The sequence below is a fragment of the Gambusia affinis genome, linkage group LG19 (genome assembly GCF_019740435.1).
Source record: "Gambusia affinis linkage group LG19, SWU_Gaff_1.0, whole genome shotgun sequence".
Taxonomy (NCBI): Eukaryota; Metazoa; Chordata; class Actinopteri; order Cyprinodontiformes; family Poeciliidae; genus Gambusia; species Gambusia affinis.
The window spans coordinates 22,260,120-22,280,783 of record NC_057886.1 but is presented as its reverse complement, the minus strand read 5'-3'; the positions used below and the strand labels follow the sequence as shown (position 1 = coordinate 22,280,783).

Below are 20,664 nucleotides of genomic sequence, written 5' to 3'. Positions count from 1 at the left end.
GAGGTCAGAGGAAGTTAGAGGGATGTGAGGGGAAGTTGTATGACAGCCATGTAGGAACACACTGTACCAAGGAATGAGGTGTGTGAATGTGTATGGCCTTGTACTTGATACATTGTAAGGACGATTTTTTTCAACAAATGCTGCGTTATGAGGAGCGACAGCTTCTTATGGGGCCCAAAGCAGAGGTCCTGTTTTTGGGCTATGGATTAGGTTTAGGACTAATGTCTAATTTCAGATTAGGTTTAAAGTTTTGACCTTTAAACTTTAATATCTTCAAAACTTTGGTTTTGAAGATATTAAAACTTCAAAACTTCAACCCAAACATAGTCGAGTTGAATGTCACCAATTTTGTCTTATTTGAAGAAGGTGGGGGGGCAACTTCACTCAGATGCCGTAGCCCCACAATCATTTATTTTTTTTTTCCCCTTCAGGGGGTCTTTTGTGGGCTCTAGTGTCCCTTATATGACAGTAGACTGAAAAGAAAGGGGGAGAGAAAGAGGGAAAGACATGCAGCAAATGTTGCCTGGTCCAGGGATCGAACCCGCGGCGGCCGCGTCGAGGACTCAAGGCCTCCAAATGTGGGTCACGCTACCCCCTACGCCACCACAGCACGCCCCAGTAGCCCCACAATCATGACAGTACCCGATACCCTTCACATGTCAGTGTTATAAACCAGAGTGTGGAGATTTAAAAACAAACCAAGTGACTATCAGCTTTTGGAATCTATAGGTGCTCTTCTGACATCTGGATAAAGCTGCTTTTGTTGAAGGAGAGGCCACAGAGAGGGAGCTGAATAAGAAGTGGGAGTTATGGAGTCACAGACTGAGTATCTTCCCACAACTCGTATCCAAGTAGATGGGTGGAAGTGAGATACGGCCAGAACAGATGGACAGAAACTCCATATAAGGCAGCAGGATTAGGTATTGAGAAACCAGCACCCTGTACATCAGCTCAGAGACTCTGCCTTCAATTCTCATATTTCGTTGTAATCCCTCCTTTATGTTAATCATGCATATTTACTCATATAAAAGCTTAGAAAACAAATGTTAGACAGACTCCTAGACTTGTTGACACTTTTTAAGGAGGTGGTTTTTAAGGATATCCCTGGAATTGCAACCATTTTTTGCTTTTGATAAATTTTCCTTTACTTTTCTTTGTATATCTACAAATCCTTGAGTCTGGGAGTTTTGTTTGGTGAGTTTCCTCTGCACTATAGTTACAGTTTCTGCTTCCTGACTGAGGCGATATTAAAGAGCATGTGCAGGGATTTTGAAGTGATTTATCTTAACCTCCAACTGGAATCAGTGCAGGCCTCAGCGCGGACAAAAAGAAACTGTCTAAAATGTTAACTGAGAAGAAAAGGGGGGCAGACTAGGAGCTCCGTGATGAAAATGGCATTAAATGATGCAGGTGTCTGATGTAACATATCAGGGAAAATCTCTGTCTTCATCTCTGAGCAAGATTATTTACCTTGATTTTGGAAAAGTCTAACTTGCAATGGAGTATGAGAGGGTTTTGTTACCATGGGGACAAACTTGGGTAAATTTTACCAGAACTCAACCTAAGCTTTCTTTCATAAACTACTAATTCTGCTTTGAATGAATGGATGAATTAATGAATTTATTTGAATGAATTTTATTTATTTCAAACATGATAGAAGTGTAAAATCACACACATGCACAGGGAATGCAAAAGACATATTTTTCTACTACAATAATCTTAACAAGCTCGAAAAGGAGCAGGAAGAAGTAAAACTTATGAACTCCTACCCCATAAACTCATGCCATAGTTTCAGATGGACCCTCGTTATCAAATAAAAAAAATAAATAAACATAGGTTAATTAAGTTTCCATTTTATCTGGGTTTAGATATGTCTAAATGTATTCATCCATACATCCATACCCACACTCATTCATATGCGTTAGCCTCAATTTACACATTAGGGCTAACTCACACACATATTTCCATATGTCTAATATTTCCTTTTAAATTGTATTAAATTGTAACTTTGTTTTAACTCCTCATTTAACTTTTTCCATAATTTCACACCATGAGTTGAAATACAATTGCATCCAAGGTGGTGTAGCTGTTTCTGATCAGAAGCTGCTCGTGGGAGAAAACACAGCAGGAAGGTTCATCACTGGTGAACATCTGTTGTATATCAGAACAACTGAAACTTTGTCTTCTTGAACGTCTCACTCCCTTGTCATTTCCTGTTATTTTGAATCAGAAGGGATCTGCAGTGATTTCACAATCCACATCTGGCCAGAGAAACAAAATTCCTATTTTCCTCACTGACAATCCTCACTGCGACTTCTGGCAGAGACAAAGCGATCTCTTATATTCCCAAACAATATGAGATCTAAAAATGCTCTCTGTGTCACCAAGTGTTTTTATTCGAGTGGGTGCTGTACTGTCATGAGACGCAAATGAACCAATCACACCAAAACCGAACTGACCATACGAGAACTGAGCTGCATATTCGACCAAACCCATCAGAACCGTAGCTACTACACCAAAACTGGACTGACCAGTCGACAGATCTCCACGAACTCCATATCTTAAATTACACGAGTAAACGAGAGTCATGTGATCAGATGAATCAGGTGATCAGTGTTATCTGCGATCCAGGAAGGACTAAAGCATCCTCTTCTATTGGCTGCAATAGCATCAATAAAATTAGCCACTCCTTTCCTTTCTTCATGTTTAAGTTTTTGTTGACGTTCTTCGACTTATTTCTTTTGTTCGGTCTTTTATTGGAAAACCGCACCAACATGAATATTATGGGATATTTTAAACCCTTTCTGTTCCTTTTCTCAGGAGGCGGTTGCTACGCAACACAGAAGTTCGGGTGGTACTCGAAAATGCCAATATGGTCCCTCTGCTGCCCCCTGTTGGTACGGAGGTGTTTAGATGCTTCACACCAGCCTCACTGGAGAAAATTCAGCGAAAGCATGAAGCTGAAGCGAAGCAGCAGCAAATCAGAAAGGATAAGAACATCAAGGTATGGATAATCAATCAGAGAACTATGTGACAATAACAAACCCTAATCCTGATCTGACTGGTTTCTCTCTTACAGATAGCAAAGAAGTATCTTCCCAAACCAGCAGGTGATCTGGAGGATGGGAAGCCCCTCCCGTTGTTTTACGGAGACCAGGCCCAGAAGTTTCTCAACATCCCATTGGAGGACATGGACCCTTTCTACCAATCACACAAGGTGTCACTTTCCATTAATATTTTCGGAGAATTCGGAAACAGTTCTCTTAAAAAAAATCAGAGCCGAATGTGGAGCAGTTCCAAAATCTCAAAGTCCTAAATCAGGGGCCGGCATCCTGCATGTCCTGCACCTGGATCCAATGATGGCTCGTTAGAAGGCCTAAGAAGAACACTGACATGCTGAAAAGGTTGTTGGTACCACCAGGGAGGGAACTAAAACATGCAGGATGCCGGCCCTTGAGCACCGACTTTGGGCACCCCTGTCCTAAATTTCCACACTGAAGACCGATCATAATTGTGTAGCTTTCTACTGTGTGCACATCAGAAAATAAAAGCACAAAACTCAATCTTTAACTTTTCACCAAGTTTAAGTTATTTTATAGCAACTGGAAAAAAAACTTTTCTTTTTACCCAAAACATATTTATTTTCCTCCACAATAATCAATAAATATCAAACAGTATCAAAAGTAACTTTTCAGGTTTAGTTGGTCCAACAAATTGACTCACTTCATATGCAATTAAATTACCTGTGATGGTTTTCAGTCAACCTGAATAAAGTTACTTTCAAAGTTGAAAATAACTCTGGTTTTGGTTTATACAAATAAATGATTTGAGTTGAATTAGGATGTAATTCTGTTTTTCCTCTGCGTCTTTGCAGACTTTTATCGTTCTCAGTAAAGGAAAAATCATCTACAGGTTCAACGCCGAACCAGCTTGCTACCTGCTGAGTCCCTTCAACTCTCTGAGGATCTTCTCCATCAGGATCCTCATCCATTCATATCCTTTATGCCTTAATCATGTAACTATGGTTCTCTTGACAACACTTTTCTTAATAAGCCAATAGTTAAATTTTAAAGAGAGCACTAGCACACTGAAAAACACAAAACCTTGCTGAATAAAATTTGTCTAGTTTCTAGAGCAAGTATCTTAATACACTTGAAGTAAGACAAAACTAACTTACAGGTAACTGTTCAGCGAGATTTAGCAGATTTGTTACATGAGAAATAATCTGCCCAATGGAACAGGAATATTTTCATCAATATTTAGAAATTATTGACTTTAAATAAGCTCCTAAATACTGTTGAAACGTCACTTGTAAACTATTTTTACCTTTTTTCAAGTGAACTAAAATACTTGCACTAGAAATTAGACCCAAAATGCGTGATAAGATCTGTGTTTTTGCAGTGTAGGTTGTTCCTGTCAAAAGAAACATGGTTTTGATTTCTGATGTTATTTCAGATAAATGGACATGCTGAAGACCAAAGGAAATAGACAGAAGATGATAGTAATGAGCTCTAATCATCAGTTGACCAACTGACATAAATACATTGCAAAAACTTTCCATGGTAAATTCTGCAGAGTTGTGATAGGAACGTCACATAAAACTGCAGTTTTGGACCGACGCATTTCAGGAACGTTTAACCGACTTTACCTCTAGAACGTTGGTCACAACTGAAAGCATTATGGAGACCATCTACTGTAAGTTTGTAGAGGTGTGATATATTATTGTGCTCTATTATGAAAAACATGAGCAGAGCCACAACAAATAATAACAATCCCTAAACAATGGAGCCAAAACAGAACCAGGTAAGAGTGAGAATTAAACCGCAACAGACCTGTAATAAACCACAAAACAGCCAGAATGGAGTCAGAATCAAAGTCACAGGAGAACTAGGGGCAGAACTGGAATAGAGCCAGAACCAAGAAACCTGAAAGACTTAGAGTAACCAATCAGCTTTCAGAACCCACTGAAAGATTATTTAGCAGCTGAAGGGTTCCTGTTGAGCTGAAAAATGATCCTTTTCCTTAAAACTAAAACTTTATTCAGTTTTTTCATCATGGCGACTATCCTGACTGACTGTGTGTTCATGACCATGAGTGACCCTCCAGCATGGAGCAAGACGGTGGAGTAAGCACACACACACACACACGCACACACACACACACACACACACACACACACACACACCGAAACACATAGGCTCAGTTTATGGAAGCTCATTTCTACCATAATATATATATAATATCAGTTAATATTGGTCATTTGCCATAATATCAGCCCATATTTTCAGTTCAGTGCATCCGTATTGATCTATGACCTTTGCAGAAAATGTAAACAGATGCTGAATATGTTGGGGTCTTGTCTCAGATCATGTCTTCCTGTTGTTGGACAGATATGTGGTCATGGTGATCTACACGTTTGAGGTAATCATCAAAGTTTTATCCAGAGGGTTCTGTGTGGGAGACTTCACCTACCTCAGAGACCCGTGGAACTGGCTGGAGTTTATTGTCATCAACATAATGTAAGAATTAAAACATTCCTGGACAGATTGCATCCCACTCAGATTTGTTGATATTAGTAACTTCGTCACGATGCTGAAGATAAATGAGAAGATAATGAGGAGTGTCTCTGTTTTGCAGATACCTTGCAGAGTTTGTCCACTTTGGAAATGTATCAGCACTGAGGCCATTCAGAGTTCTTCGAATCCTGAAAATCATCACAGTATTCTCTGGTCAGTATGTCTGTATCATTACAGAAGCATGCCTAGTTGTGGGAGTCGTGATCTTGTTGCGACTGACAGAATAAATGCTGCGTTCAGTCCGAATACAATTTGGGTGTCGGGGGTGTTTGATTTACATGCAAAGTCTATGTGGACGCAGATCTACGGCTCGTCTCGCTGAGCATTTTTAGCATTTTATGCATCTGGCGTTGCACGCTTGAAGCACTTTGAGCGCAGCTACAAGATGGCCGATGCTGGAGCTGGAAAATCTGAACTATTGCAGCTGGATTTGGAGCATCAACCAATCAGAGAGACTCCACTATGTGGCGTAGCAGCCTGTAGTTGGTGTCCTGCCAGGAGATGTACACAGTGACACAGTTCACCAGATCATCATTAGCATTAAAAGCTACCCTCGTTAGCGCACAGCGTGAAACTCACCAAACTCACAACACCCCTGAATTATCCGGTGAATTCAAATACTCTGCAGAAAAGCTCAACAACAATATTCTCTTACTTTCTGTAAATAAATCCAAGACATTTAAACCGACCCTGCATCAGCAAGCACTTTGAAATGCCTTGCTGCTGAAATGTGCTATACAAATAAAGTTTGATTTGATTTGATTTTGATTTTGATCAGAACAGCCGTTTCACAAAATGTTCACCAATTATCAGTTTAGGGCAGCATGTTTTCCAGAAGCCATATAAACAACCTGTGGATAAATTATATAATGTGGCTAAGCATATCATCACTGCTTTGTACAGATCATTTTAGATTTTTTTTTTTTTACATACAACTGCACCTAGAAAAAAACCAGATCATTCATAAATTAAACCCTACATGATTAACTGACTATTTCTAACTAATTGTTCTGTAACTTTCTCTGCAGGTTTAAGGACAATCTTTGGCGCTCTCATCCAGTCAGTGAAGAAGCTGCGTGATGCCATGATTCTGACCCTCTTTTTTCTCAGTGTCTTTGCTCTGATTGGCCTTCAGCTATTCATGGGAAACCTCAGACAAAAATGTGTTCTGATCTCACCGCTGTTACGCAACGACACTTCAGAGGGAGCCTTCAACATCAGTTTCCACGAAAACAACGACTTCGATTTCTACACGCACATTAACAACTCAGGTAGCATGTCGAAGTATTTTACCTCAGAAATCCTAATCAACCACCTGCTCAGATGCAAACATCAACCTGTCCTTGTGTCTCACAGACAATTATTACTACCTACCTGGTCAACTTGATGCCCTGCTGTGTGGAAACAGCTCTGATGCAGGGTAGGTTTACGTAAATATTACTATTATTATTAACATTATTGATTATGGTGATAATGATGATGATGGTGATAATGATGATGATGGTGTATCCAGGACCTGTCCAGATGGATACATGTGTCTGAAGGCAGGGAGAAACCCAAACTACGGGTATACCAGCTACGACGGTTTCAGCTGGGCGTTTCTGTCTCTGTTCAGACTCATGACTCAGGACTTCTGGGAAAATCTCTTCCACCTGGTCAGTACCCTACAACTCCCTAATGCTGAGGCTGGTCCCAGCATCTTCTCACCTCTGTCTGTCTACATAGACGCTGCGAGCGGCAGGTAAAATCTACACCATCTTCTTCGTGGTCGTCATCTTCCTTGGTTCCTTCTACCTCATTAATCTCATCCTGGCCGTGGTTCTCATGGCGTACGCTGAGCAAAACAGGGCAAACATCGTCAAGGCCAAACAAAGAGAAAAGGAGTATGCCCGCATCCTTAAGGAGTTAAAGAAGAGAGAAGAGAAGGTACAATGTGATGGAGAGAAAGCTTCCATCACGTTTCAGTACAAAGCTGAATGTTTGTTTGTTTTCTTTACATCAGACGGTCCAGAGGGCGGCGCCCTCGGAGAAAAACGGCTCCGCATCACATGAGGAAGATGCTACCAGGGATGGTACACAAACACACTGATTATTTTGGTGTTGCGCAGCAATAGGTGTCTAGTTTAGGATATAAATAACTGTAATAATTGCTTAGGGCAATTATTTATAAATTAAGTCATTTATATTTAAACTACTGAGATAGGGCAAGACCTCAACAAAAATATTAGCCAACTAGTTCAGTCTCGTTGATTGTTGACTGAGTCATAGATTTTAAAGTCACAGGTGAAGCCACAATTATGGAATAAACACAAAAAACATTTCCCAAATATACAATTACAATTACAGTGATAATTAAATAAATAAAAAATCTACACAACCTGCATTTATAAGGTTCCTTCTGCAGATTTCTGAATAAAATTAGGCTCAAGGTTCATGGCCATTGAACAAAATACCTAATAAAGGACCCAAAGCTCCTGGGACATGTAGAGGGCGTTCTCTCTGTCGGAAGGGTTTAAAGCAGTATGCCTTCTCTGCAAGGCTGCCCTCCCAAGCAATAAGTGAAAGAGGAAGATGGTTTTTCCCTGATATAAGTTTTCATGACATCACTGAGATTCTTCTTCCTGCTGAACCTCTTGCCATTATTCCATTGCTGGAAGTCCAACACTGGACTTCTATTTCTTGCACTCGTATTATTCGTATTATTCTGGTTCAGCAGGAGGTTTCTTCTTGTTAAAAGGAAAGAAGTCCACCCTACTTTAGCTTGGTCAAGGTGGGGGATATCTATGAAATCAGTCATTTGTCAACTGGCTTCATTTCAATTACAAGTACTCAAAAACTTGAGTACTTGTGATCTAACTGAATCTAACTGAACTTTGCCATTCAGTTAGATTTACCTTACATTTTCTGGAACAACCAAAGATTAAATAAACCGAAGAGCAACAATAAGCAAGTTAAGAATAAAAAAAGCTGTACCTGGTGCTTAATTATCCTGAGAATGGGATGTAAATGTTAACTTACTCAGCAGCTTTATGTTTCAGACCTAGAGGACAACCAGACGCCACGTTCTTCACGCTGGCACGTCTTTGCTGACACCTTCCTGAAGTGGGATTGTTGTGGCTGTTGGAGATGGTTGAAAAAGCTTCTGCATTCTACTGTCATGGATCCATTTGTGGACGTCGCCATCACCATGTGCATTGTCCTCCTCACTATCTTGATGGCCACTCAACACTATCCGATGACTGAGGGGCTGGCGGAGCTTATCAGCATTGGAAACCTGGTCAGTAACAGAGAAGAGAAACTGAGTCAGAGTGCAAGTACTGAGGCCAAGTCCAAACAAAGACAGATGTTTTGTTTCGGTGTAATATTTAAATGAAGTTATTTAATTTTGTGTGAGTTAGAACCAAACACTAACATAGCAGGTTCAGACACTTTCACCAGCACATATAAACTCAGGTAACAGGTTATTCTGTTGGGTTACGGTGGGATGTTAAGGTAAAAGGAGAGTGAGTGACGGGGTGCTAGGTCGTGATAACAGACTTGAATTGTGGGTTTAGGTAACAGGTTGTGATGGCAAGTTTGAGTTGCAGGTTTGGGTAAGATGTTTACGTGGGAGATAGAGCTGACATGTCAATAGGTCAGGGTAACAGGGTAGCAGGTTCTGGCATTAGGATTAGAGAAAGACATTAGGCTAACAAGTTTGTAATGTTAGTGTTTAAGAGGTAGAGAAATTATCTAACGTGTGATATTTGACCCCCAGGTGCTTACAGGGATCTTAACAGCTGAGATGGTTCTCAAAATTATGGCGATGGATCCATATCATTACTTTCAGGTCAGGATTACATTTCAAAACTAATGGCATAGTTGTGATGGTGTGCAGAAACTCCTGTGGTTACAGTCTCTTGTTGTCTTGGTTACAGAAAGGCTGGAATATCTTTGACAGCATCATCGTCACCATGAGTCTGTTGGATCTAGTGCTGGCTAATGTAACTGTGTGGCTGCCCCTCAGATTGGTCCGTTCATCATTTTCTCAGCATGATTAAAAAGTGACCTTGCTTCTGTATTACTCTGTCCTAATGTCTTTGTTTGCCATGTCCAGATAAGAGTGTTTAAGCTAGCCAAGTCGTGGCCGGCTTTCAAGGTGTTGACAAAGATTATCCGCAACTCTTTGAGAGCCCTGGGGAACTTGACGCTGGTTCTTGCCATCATTGTCTTCATCTTCACTGTATTTGGAATGCAGTTGTTTGAAAAGAGCTACAAAGATCATGTCTGTCACATTGACGCGGACTGTAAGCTTCCTCGCTGGCGCATGACCAGCTTTTTTCATGCCTTCCTCGTCATGTTCAGGATTCTGTGTGGCGAGTGGATTGAGACAATGTGGGACTGTATGCAAGTTGCAGGGAAGCCCATGTGTCTGATTGTCTACATGATGCTACTGGTGATTGGAAAACTATTGGTAGGTCTAATTCTCTTTCTATTCCGAGTTTGGTCAATTGTTAAACACTTTCAGGATATGAATATGTTTCTGACATTGCTTCAGGTTTTGAATCTGTTCCTGGCCTTGCTGCTAAGCTCATTCAGTGGGGATAATCTTGCAGTTACAGAAGATGAAGAAGAAAACAATCTCCAGATTGTGATAAACCGGATCAGCAGGTGTACAGCAAGGACCAAGGCCTGGTTCTGGACTTTGGTGGGAAAGAAAACAAATGTAAACTCAGATGTAAATGGTGGGAACAGATACTTGTTAAAGCATAAACATTAGTTTAAGGTTTTTCTTTTGGTCCTCATAGTTATTTTTTTCTTTGTATTTTATGATTTTAGATGCAACCTGTGAAGAAGGTGACAAATCAAAGGAAGTTTTACCTCTGACAATCGTGAATTCAGAGCAGTCGGTGGTAAAAGTCCAAGACCCCAAAGTAACCAAAATCTGCTCTGAAGCCAAGTCTGATTCTGAGATATCTGAAAATAAAAATGATGAAGATAATGAGGAGGAAGACCAAGATGAACAGCTTGCACAAGTAAAATTTGAGGTTTTTGTTTCTGTTACAGACTTGATTGTGCTGTAGTGGTTTCCATTTATATTCATAGAGAATAAATGCCTCTCAAGCCTTTTAAATGCATTCAGGAAGAACCTCTTAATAAATACTGTATGTTGTTCATGCTAAGGTCTGTCTTTGCTTTAGGGTGATAAGTCTTTGGACTGCAGCGACGTCGAGAAATTTCCTGTAATCTCAATAATAAAAGAGGTAGAAGACACTCCTGATGATTGTTTCACAGAAAGTAAGTGCACCGACAGAAAAATGTCTCCTACCTTAGAATGTGATCATTGAATTTAAAATTAACTGGGGCCAGTGGATTATCTATAGAATAAGAACATTGAGTTATTTGCAGAAATAGTTCAAACAATGCCCCACTGTATTATAAGTCTGATGGGCCATCAGGCTTTACCTGCTTCCCCAACAGATGAAGCATTGTTTGTTTAAGGTTTTTATGCACCAGTAACACTGACAGTAAAGGTTGTAGTAAAGATTATAGTTGAGGTATTGAACTGGCCTGAGGCAGGTTCAGGGACACTTCTGAACATAAAAGCAGTGGGCTGGTGGGCTGCCATCGTGCCCCTACCACTGGGCTTAGCAGGTTTTCTGGGGGAAATCCTCCTCCACAGTTTCACATTTCTTTTCATCAAGTCATTATTGTGTTGATTTAGACATATGCGTATGCCATGTTTCCTTGTTCCCACTGAGGAGTACAATGTACATCAGTGCAGTTCAGTATGCTTCTTTATCTGCTTCCATTGTGCAATAATGGAAGCAGACATTATTGCAAGTTACAGACGTTGCAACTGTAACGACTGTAACTGACAAAATCCTTTTGTGGACACAGCTAAAACTGTCTTTGTGTGAACAGGTCCTCAGCTGGTATTTTAACAGCAGTGTGAAGACCCATTCTATCCAGTCGTTCAGCCCATAAACAATAATATTTTTAAACTAAACTGTATGTTTTTATTTCAGAGTGTTACAGTCGCTGTCCATGCCTGGATATAGACACATCCAAGAGCATAGGAAGGATCTGGTTGTATATCAGGAAAACTTGCATCACCATCGTAGAGTCCAAGTACTTTAAGTCATTCATCATCATCGTGATCCTGCTGAGCAGTGCAGCCTTGGTAAACTCCATCAAACAATGTTTAAGATAATTTTAGCTGATCTAATCCCTTGTTGTTGATGTGTTGATGTCTTTAACATCTCAGGGTTTTACTCTGAGGCTTGTTTTATTGGTTGGTTCAATGGGGCTGAGCAGGTTTGAGCAAACTAATCTGATGGTTGGCATGGCTAGCTGTGGACTACAAGCATGGCTGACAGTGTGACTACTAACATGGCTGCTAAACAGACACAGGTGAGATGATTTGACTCTATTAACCCCTTCTAAAAAATAGAATGTTATAAAAACAAATAACAGCAAACTAAGACCCATCTGATCCCTCTATTTTTCTGTGTGATGGAAAATCTACGATTAAATGCTACTTGATTTTTTTATTGGCTGGAGTTTCCAAAGCACCCAACCCAGGAGCAGCATTCCTTTTCTTTGGAACTGATTGTCTGTATATGGAAGACTGCAGATCTTACCTTCTGCAGGAATGCTAAGAGGTTTCCCACCTGGGGTGCACAGATTTATCGGACCTAAACCTACCTACCTCAGCAAAGATCTAAAAAATCTCCCACTGTCCTCTTTTGTCACCCCACTATTGCAGTGACTTTCTTGCTATATTTATCAATATTTTAGACCGAAAAAATGGGTATTGACCAAAATAGAAATTGGCATTCCAGGCTTTTTAAAAATCGGTAATTTGTGATTGTCCAGAAAACTGCAATCTGTGCACCCCTAGTTCCCACTGCACGCATTCATACATATTGAGGTATATTTGGTGTTTGAACAATTATAACAGGCAGTTATACGAGATTTTAGAGAGGGGCCATAATTGAAGTCACAGATTTTAACTAGTCATGGAGATTTGTGATTCGTAACCAATGACAACACCAGCGGTGTACCGTATTGTAGACCTAAATATGCCTGGGGTATGAATAACTTTGGGCTTATCTGTATCAACAAATGTTCAGGATATTTTTTATTTCTTAGTCTTGTTGTAGGTTCACTATTGGCTCTCAGGTCAGCCTTCTTTAAATTAAATTTCTTCTGTGATTTTCAATAGGGCTTGGTACCAATTCTCAGAACATGGGTCTGATAGAACATCCTCACTCCAATGTGTCTTCCATTTGGCACTTATCTCTGACACTACTAGATGACAGTTGTGAATATCAAACCGTAACAGATTAAATGAATGAGATTTCCATTAAAAACCTGCTAATGCACTAATTGTCCAGCTGGTAACACCAAATATTGTTAACAGGCCTTTGAGGACATCTACATTGAGCAGCGCCGGGACCTCAAGATAATTCTGGAATATGCAGATCATGTCTTCAACTTTGTGTTTGTGGTGGAGATAATTCTCAAGTTGGGTGCCTACGGCTGTAAAACCTTCTTCTCCAATGCCTGGTGCTGGCTGGATTTCCTCATTGCAGATGTAAGAACTGTGATTAATCTTTCTATTAAGGCATATACACTCCTTCATATCTTCACCAATAGCCTTCCTGTAAAGATTTAGCTCATCTACAGAAGTTGTTTTTCAGGTGTCTCTGGTGTTACTGTCTGCAAGCATCCTGGGATACTCTGAGCTGGGAGCTATACAATCTCTGAGGACTCTGAGAGCATTGAGACCGTTTAGAGTCTTGTCTTGCTTTGAGGTCTTGAGGGTAAGACTGGCAGTTTAAATAGTTTACTGTCTGAATGATTTTAGCATTTCACTCACTGCTGCTATATCTACTGGCCTGCAGGTGGTGGTTAATGAATTGGTTGGTGCCATCCCCTCCACCTTCAACGTGCTGCTAATCTGTCTGGTCCTCTGGCTCATCTTTAGCATCATGGGTGTGAACCTGTTTGCAGGGAAGTTTTATTACTGCTTCAACGAAACATCAGAGGAGTTTTTCTCTCCTGAGGAAGTCAATAATAAAACCCAGTGTCTCGATCTGATTGAGAAAGGCTTCTCCGAGGTCCGCTGGAAGAACACAAAGATGAACTTTGACAACGTTGGGATGGGCTACCTGTCTCTGCTGCAAGTGGTCAGTTAGAAATCCAACATTAAGGGAAATATACCGATTTACTGAACTCACATGGTTTGAAATTTGAAAAATTGCTGTTTTTGTTTTCTTCAGGCCACATTTAAAGGCTGGATGGACATCATGTATTCAGCGGTGGACTCCAGAGAGGTCAGAACTTCTCGTACTGGTGCTGGTACAGTTCCTGGTCTTGCTTAGCGTTTCCCCCAGTATATCATAAACCTGTTGGACAGTTTCCATATTGTGGTGCCTGGTCATGCACCTGTAAATTTTATAATGGATTATCCACGCCACTTTTCACTCATAATCGTCTGTTTGGAAGGTGCTCTTGTTGAGCAAGTTTGCATGAATATCGGAAGTATCTGAATTACTGAAGGCACCATTATTTTATGTCTCATAAGGTCTCGGGACTGTCATTATTTAAATGAGCCACACCATCAGCCAATCACAAATAAGTGTTTTTCATCCAATTAGTTTATCATTTGCAACTATAGCACTGTAAGCAAATTCAAATACTGCAACAAGGCAGACATATCTAAACCAAAAAGTAGGATTTTTGAAAATACACTTAAATTTTGGACCATAAGCGTGTTTAGTTAAGCATAAAAATACTCATCATTGTCCATTTTAGGTAAAAGTTTATCTAATTTATTTTACTTTGAAATATCCCCAGCATTACGTTGTTTGTTTTACGGTCCACTGGCTGATTACTTAATTGGGATTTGACGTCAGTGCAAATAAAACCCTATTTATATTAAGTGTATTTTTCTTTATGTTTGAAACTCTGTAGGTCAAGGGTGCCCGAAGTCGGTCCCTGAGGGTCGGCATCCTGCATGTTTTAGTTCTCTCCCTGGTTTAACGCACCTGGATCAAGTGATGGCTCATTAGAAGAAGAACATTGTCATGCTGAAAAGGTTGTTGGTACCACCAGGGAGAGAAAACGTGCAGGACGGTGGCCCTCGAGGACCAACTTTGGGCACCCATGCTGTAGGTAATAATAATTTTTTATATTTTCCAATAACATAATTACTTAGTCATATTCTCAGATTTCCGGTCAACTTTTAACAGTTTTCAACACAAACACACAGTGGGCCACTGTTGGACTGCTGTAGCGCCCAGCCAAGTTTCACCAGGACTTGATGATTTATTGATGTTCATGCTATAGCTTTATTAGCACTGGAATTGGTGCTGAACATGGTAAAACTGTTGACCGTGTATTAACTTCTATGTTGTCCCTGGTTACCGGGATTTAGGTGGAGTCCCAGCCAACGTATGAGGACAACCTGTACATGTACATGTACTTTGTCTGCTTCATCATCTTTGGCTCCTTCTTTCCTTTCTGCCTCTTCATCACCTCACTCATCAACTACAACCAGCGTAAACCAAAGATAAGTTTCTTCTCTATGGGTGCTTCTCCATTAGAGCAGATCTAAACGGTTCTGCCCCAGATTCATCTCCATTAGCAGATCCCATGCAGCTGTTCTCCATTTTTCACACACACTTAAAGTCACGCAGAAGCGATTTAATTGACACAGATGGCATTCATTGATTGGTCCAAATTGAGGAACAAAGGTTCAGTGGACATGTCATTGACTGAAAAAGAGCACCACAGTGTGGTGGAGTGTAATTATGACTGTATAAGTAGCACAACTCTCTAATGAACAACAGCAATGAAGAAGCTAGAAACAAAACAGCTCTGGTCTGTCAGAGTTACAGTTTTGTGCCGATCGTGCATTTTATTCTTTGCAAATCTAAATTTGCTTTGAATTCAAAATTCAAATTAGGATTTTATATTGGTGAATATTGGTGTACATCTTTTGACTGCATCACTAAAATCCAAAAGGTTGAGCATTTAAAAAAAATTAAATGCCACACTATAGATAGATTTGTACGCATAGGAAAAATAATCAGTTGAACTGAATTATTTTAATTGATTAAATTTCTAGGATTATCTGAATTCATATTACCACAAGCTCGAAGTGCTGCATTGCTGAGTGTTGTAACAAACATCACTGGCGAGCCGACGACAACTGGTGCTTACTCGATACCCGCCCAAAACAGTGAGGCACCTGTCCCTCATGTACTGGGGTACAACCAACCCAGATAGTAAGCAGTTAGATCGAGACTTGGCAGTGAAAAAATGGCTAATAAACCATAATGAGTAATTTTCTCTGTTTCCCTCTGTCAGTCATTTAATATTTATGTTTGTGTGTTTACTCTATAGAAATAGAACCCCCGATAAAATGGATCCCCAGAGAGCCTCCTTCCCGACCGACAGTATGTTTCCAGATCTTCTGTAGATCTTGAATAAAACCAAACCGTTAACATTGGTCGAATTTTGAACAACTTGACTTCTGTTTCTCTCTAGAACAAGTTTCAGGGTCTGATCTTCGACCTTGTGACCAATCCGTTTTTTGATATCCTCATCATGGTGTTGATCTGCTTTTATACGCTGATGATGATGGTGGAAACAGACGAGCAGAGTCCAAAGAAGGAAGAAATCCTGTACTGGGTCAACCTCGTTTTCATCATGATCTTCAGCACAGAGTGCTGTCTCAAAATTATCGCTCTACGAAAGCACTACTGTTATGATGGATGGAACATATTTGACCTTGTGGTTGTTATACTGTCTATTGTTGGTAAGCAGGAAGCACATTTCAAGGTTTTGTTGAACAAACGTTTGCTTCAATTAGAGAAAGACGAATATATTTCTACCTTCCTTTCCTCTGTCCTTTCTCTTTCTCAGGTTTTGTTGTTGCTGATATCATCGAGAAGTACTTTGTTACTCCCACTCTCTTCCGTGTGATCCGACTGGCTCGCATTGGCCTGATCCTTCGTCTCATTCGCAGAGCTAAGGGAATTAGAAAGTTGTTGTTTGCATTAAAAAAGTCTCTTCCTGCTGTATTCAACCTTTGCATCCTCCTCTTCATCATCATGTTTGTCTTCTCCATCTTTGGGATGTCTAATTTTGCTTATGTGAAGAAAGGGAGCATGATGGATGACATGATTAACTTTGAAACCTTTGGGAACAGTATGATCTCCATATTTACAATCACCACATTAGCTGGATGGGATGGTCTTCTCTATCCCCTCATGAACACACCTCCAGACTGTGATCCAGACTTTGAAAACCCAGGCACATCTGTCAGGGGCAACTGTGGCAGCCCTGCAGCAGGCATTGTCTTTTTGATTTTGTATGTCATTGTGTCCTTCCTGGTGGTGGTCAATATACACATCGCCATCATCCTGGAGATATTTAACGTCGCCACAGAGGAGAGCACCAACACACTATCTGAGAATGGCATTGATATGTTCTACAAAACCTGGGAGACGTTTGACCCACAAGCTTCACAATTTATTCACTACAGGTGAGTCTCAGCAGGTGAATGACCTCCTGTAAGACTTGGCTTCTTGTCCTGGTGACCCTGATTGTAATCTGATGTGTTTCACAGTGAGTTGTCAGATTTCTATGATGCTCTACCGTATCCTCTGAGGATTCCCAAACCCAACACCATCAACCTGTTACAAATGGACCTGCCTTTGGTTCAAGGAGACAGGGTCCACTGTCTGGACGTTCTGCTAGCTCTCTCTGAAGAGGTAACATCATCATATAATCTTTTCTATAGCAGGCAGATTGCTGCAGACCGTAAACAGGTTGCTCAAAGGGTTTAGTTTGCTTGACATTGCAGTGTGAAAAAGAAACCCAGCGGTTGAAAATGTGACTAATGTTGCAAATGAACCAGGTCTATCAGACAATCAGGTGTGAAAACACTTGAGGTGGGAATCGAGTTATTTGATTATTCTACAAAATGCCACTATGTGCCTGGGAAACACATACTACTGCTCCTTTAAGACTGATCGGAGCTTAAAATACCCATGCTAACCTGTACTTTTGCAGGAAATGTAAGGATATAACACTTGCATATGCTTCTGTAGCTGGGACTTGCAGGACATCTGACCTTTGCAGCAGTTAGAGATGGGTGTCTTAGTGACTGCGGTGTTGTGGGGTGTAGTATAACGTAGCATAGCGTAAAATAGCGTAGCGTAATATAGCATAGTGTAATGCAATGTAAAGTAGCAATCCTTCAAAGCCTCCACTTTTATACTGTCAGGGTGAAATGACAGTATAAAGTTGGTTATCTTCTAGATCATTCATGCTTTGTGAAGACCACATACCTTGTCCTTCAACAACTTTCTTTATCTTTTAGAGGTGATTGGTAAACCGATTCTTTGGACACATGAAGTCAGGAATATCTTTCATTGATTGACTAATTGATTGATTGAGATTGATCTGTAATTTTATAGATTCCCAGACGAAATCAATACAATTCTGTGTGCTCTCTTTGATCAATATCAAGTTTTAACTTACAACTGGTCTGAATTTGTGGTTAAAAATCTTGTGACAATAAAATTATACTTCTGTAAAAATTGGAAGCTAAAAAGTGCGACAGATTGTTCTGTTAACATTCTTTTTGTAATAATTTCAGGTTTTTGGTGAATCCCAGACAACGGAGGAACTAAAGTCTACCGTGGAGTGGAAGTTCATGGCCAACATTGCTTCAGAGGTTTTATCAAAATCTTATTTCTGTTTCAGTCTTGACATATCTAAGTTATTTTTTATAGAGAGTACATAATATTTAAAAGATAATTTATCCAACTGCATTAATGTAGGTATTTCTTGTTTCAGGAGAGTTTAAGACCAATCGTCAGCACCTTTCGAAAGAAACACGAGGAGATGGCAGCGACAGCGATCCAGAGAGCCTACAGGAGACACGTTCAGCAGCAAATGAACAAGAAGGAGTCCTACCAGTAAAGGAAAAAGACAGAGGGACAGGCGGCCAGGGGACAATCTGTCTCCACCAGAGACAGAGGGATTTTTCTGTAAACCAATGGATCAGCTGTACTGAGACAGTGTTAAAACTCTTTAACAGAAGGCCTGCCTTTTACCAAATGTGAAAAGTAATTCCAAACTTTAGATATCCTATAACTGAGAAAAAACTGACTTCTAGTTAGGAAGATGAAACGCTTAACTTTGGCGAGTTAAGTAAGAACGAAACTGCATATTTGATTTAAAGTAGTGGGTGAAATGCTTTGTTATAGTTATATAGTTTAGTTTAGTAGTCAGCAGCGTGGTCGCATTTTTTGAGTAAAAGTAATTTTATTTCTATAGCACATTTTCATCAACAAGGCAAACAAAGTGCTTGGCCGAGTGAAATAGATACGATAGTGGCGATTTTATATCGGATATTGATATCAGCTCAAATGTTCATATATATCAAGAAAGTATAAAAGTGAAAGTACAGATTGTACTCCTTAACTTGAGTTAAAGTAAAAAAGTATAGCTTTTACAAATATTTCTAAAAATATTTTCACCTCCAATGGCACAAAAGGACTTCAGAGGTCTAGTAAACTAAAAAAAAAAAGTTCTAATCATATGAAGTACATTAGCTTTAATTTTTTTGCTGACAACCTGTTAGATTTTTAAAATTTTTGATAGAGTCTAGTTTGTCTTCAAACCAAATTGAAATGTACAGAGCTCATGCTTAAGCAGCAGAATACTTTTTGAAAGATTTGATACTCCACCAAAGTTGTATTTTACAGGAGTTGTATTGATTTAAAACACTTTTCCATTTTAGCAAGAAGTTGAAACATTTTAATTAACATATAAACTTCATATCTGTTTTTAATTTTTTTTATAGACAATTGTGTTGTTTTGTAACTGTGCATTGTTTTTCAGATGTTTCTGTTAAATGCAAGACATATGACCAAAAAAAACAAAGAAGAATTGTACGACTTCTCACCAGATGAACTACCTTTGTAATGCCTTAATTAGTGGTCGTCTTGGGCGTAAAGGACAGTATTTACCTATTCTTTTAGTTTTAAACTTACTTGAAGAAACTGGTTTTACACCTTTAATTCATGCTCAGCTAACTAATCATGTAAACTAATCATGGAACTAATCATGCCATTAACTGGTTCGTTAATGGAATTTTGTTGCATTTAACAATATACCCTCCAATTACAATTGGACAATTACATTGTCATAAATCCTGTATCAGTTGTTGTTTGCAGAAATGCATGTAGCTTTCACTTGTTATGGTAGTTATCCAATATTTCATCCATAATTTTGTCTACCATTATTTTTCAGTAGGCATTAAACGCATTGTTTAAACTGTACCCAGATTTTGGATATTATTAGCACTTGTTCAACACGCAAGCACAGACTGGAATATGTATTTATTAATATTATTACGACAATTAAGTCCCGAAGTTATGAAAATTAAAAGTTATTGTACTTCTGCTGTAATTTTTAGTGCACTACAGAAAGCTGTAATGGCTGGTCGTCGTGTTTTCTTATGAAAAATCCTCTTCATGGCACCGACATACATACAAAGTAATAACAGTGAACAGAAGTACTGTAAAATGTTAAATGTTATAAAATTTTAGAACAAGATTTTCCCTGGTAATTTTTTCTTAATAACTATCATAACAACGGCAAAGAATTGAGTGTTATCCGAAGCTAATTAGAATTAGCTTAGCTTGCCGGCTGCTAATGCTAACATGTTTCAAAACCGTTACCAACGTAATAAACTGAGCAACAGCGCATGCTAAATTAGTTCTTACTATTAGCTAAAAATACAAGCTTATCTGTGTGAGTGTTTTGTTTAGATTTGAGAAAAATTCTTGAAGTCCAGAACCTCATAATTTAGTTACTAGTATCCAACAGAATAACGAGTTAACGGTATTTTATGAGGTCGTGCTAGGACAGCAGATCGAAAAACGGAGGATTTTATGTTTATGTCTATGACAAAAAAGTAATAGATTTTGAGATTAATCTAAAAAAATTTCTGGAAAAACATATACATTTCGAAAGTTGGAACATTTCAACTGTATTTGCTGAGTTTCAAAAGTCAGAA

At 39.4% G+C, this 20,664-nt stretch overlaps 1 protein-coding gene across 1 annotated transcript; it reads left to right on the top strand.

Annotated features, from left to right (window-relative positions):
* Positions 1 to 1,051: 1,051 nt before the first annotated feature.
* LOC122822007 (sodium channel protein type 4 subunit alpha B-like) lies at positions 1,052 to 18,675 on the top strand. Its single transcript, XM_044100326.1, is given in 32 exon segments — positions 1,052 to 1,194; positions 2,821 to 3,004; positions 3,080 to 3,217; positions 3,875 to 3,993; positions 5,036 to 5,125; positions 5,391 to 5,519; positions 5,638 to 5,729; positions 6,605 to 6,847; positions 6,933 to 6,996; positions 7,090 to 7,231; positions 7,302 to 7,502; positions 7,579 to 7,648; positions 8,615 to 8,853; positions 9,334 to 9,405; positions 9,494 to 9,586; positions 9,673 to 10,029; positions 10,114 to 10,300; positions 10,395 to 10,591; positions 10,757 to 10,853; positions 11,585 to 11,739; positions 12,982 to 13,155; positions 13,262 to 13,384; positions 13,466 to 13,750; positions 13,844 to 13,897; positions 15,001 to 15,135; positions 15,965 to 16,024; positions 16,116 to 16,386; positions 16,494 to 17,115; positions 17,200 to 17,344; positions 18,235 to 18,312; positions 18,435 to 18,590; positions 18,592 to 18,675. Coding segments are annotated over 31 exon segments (5,004 nt in total). The 5' UTR covers positions 1,052 to 1,194; positions 2,821 to 2,872.
* Positions 18,676 to 20,664: the final 1,989 nt, after the last annotated feature.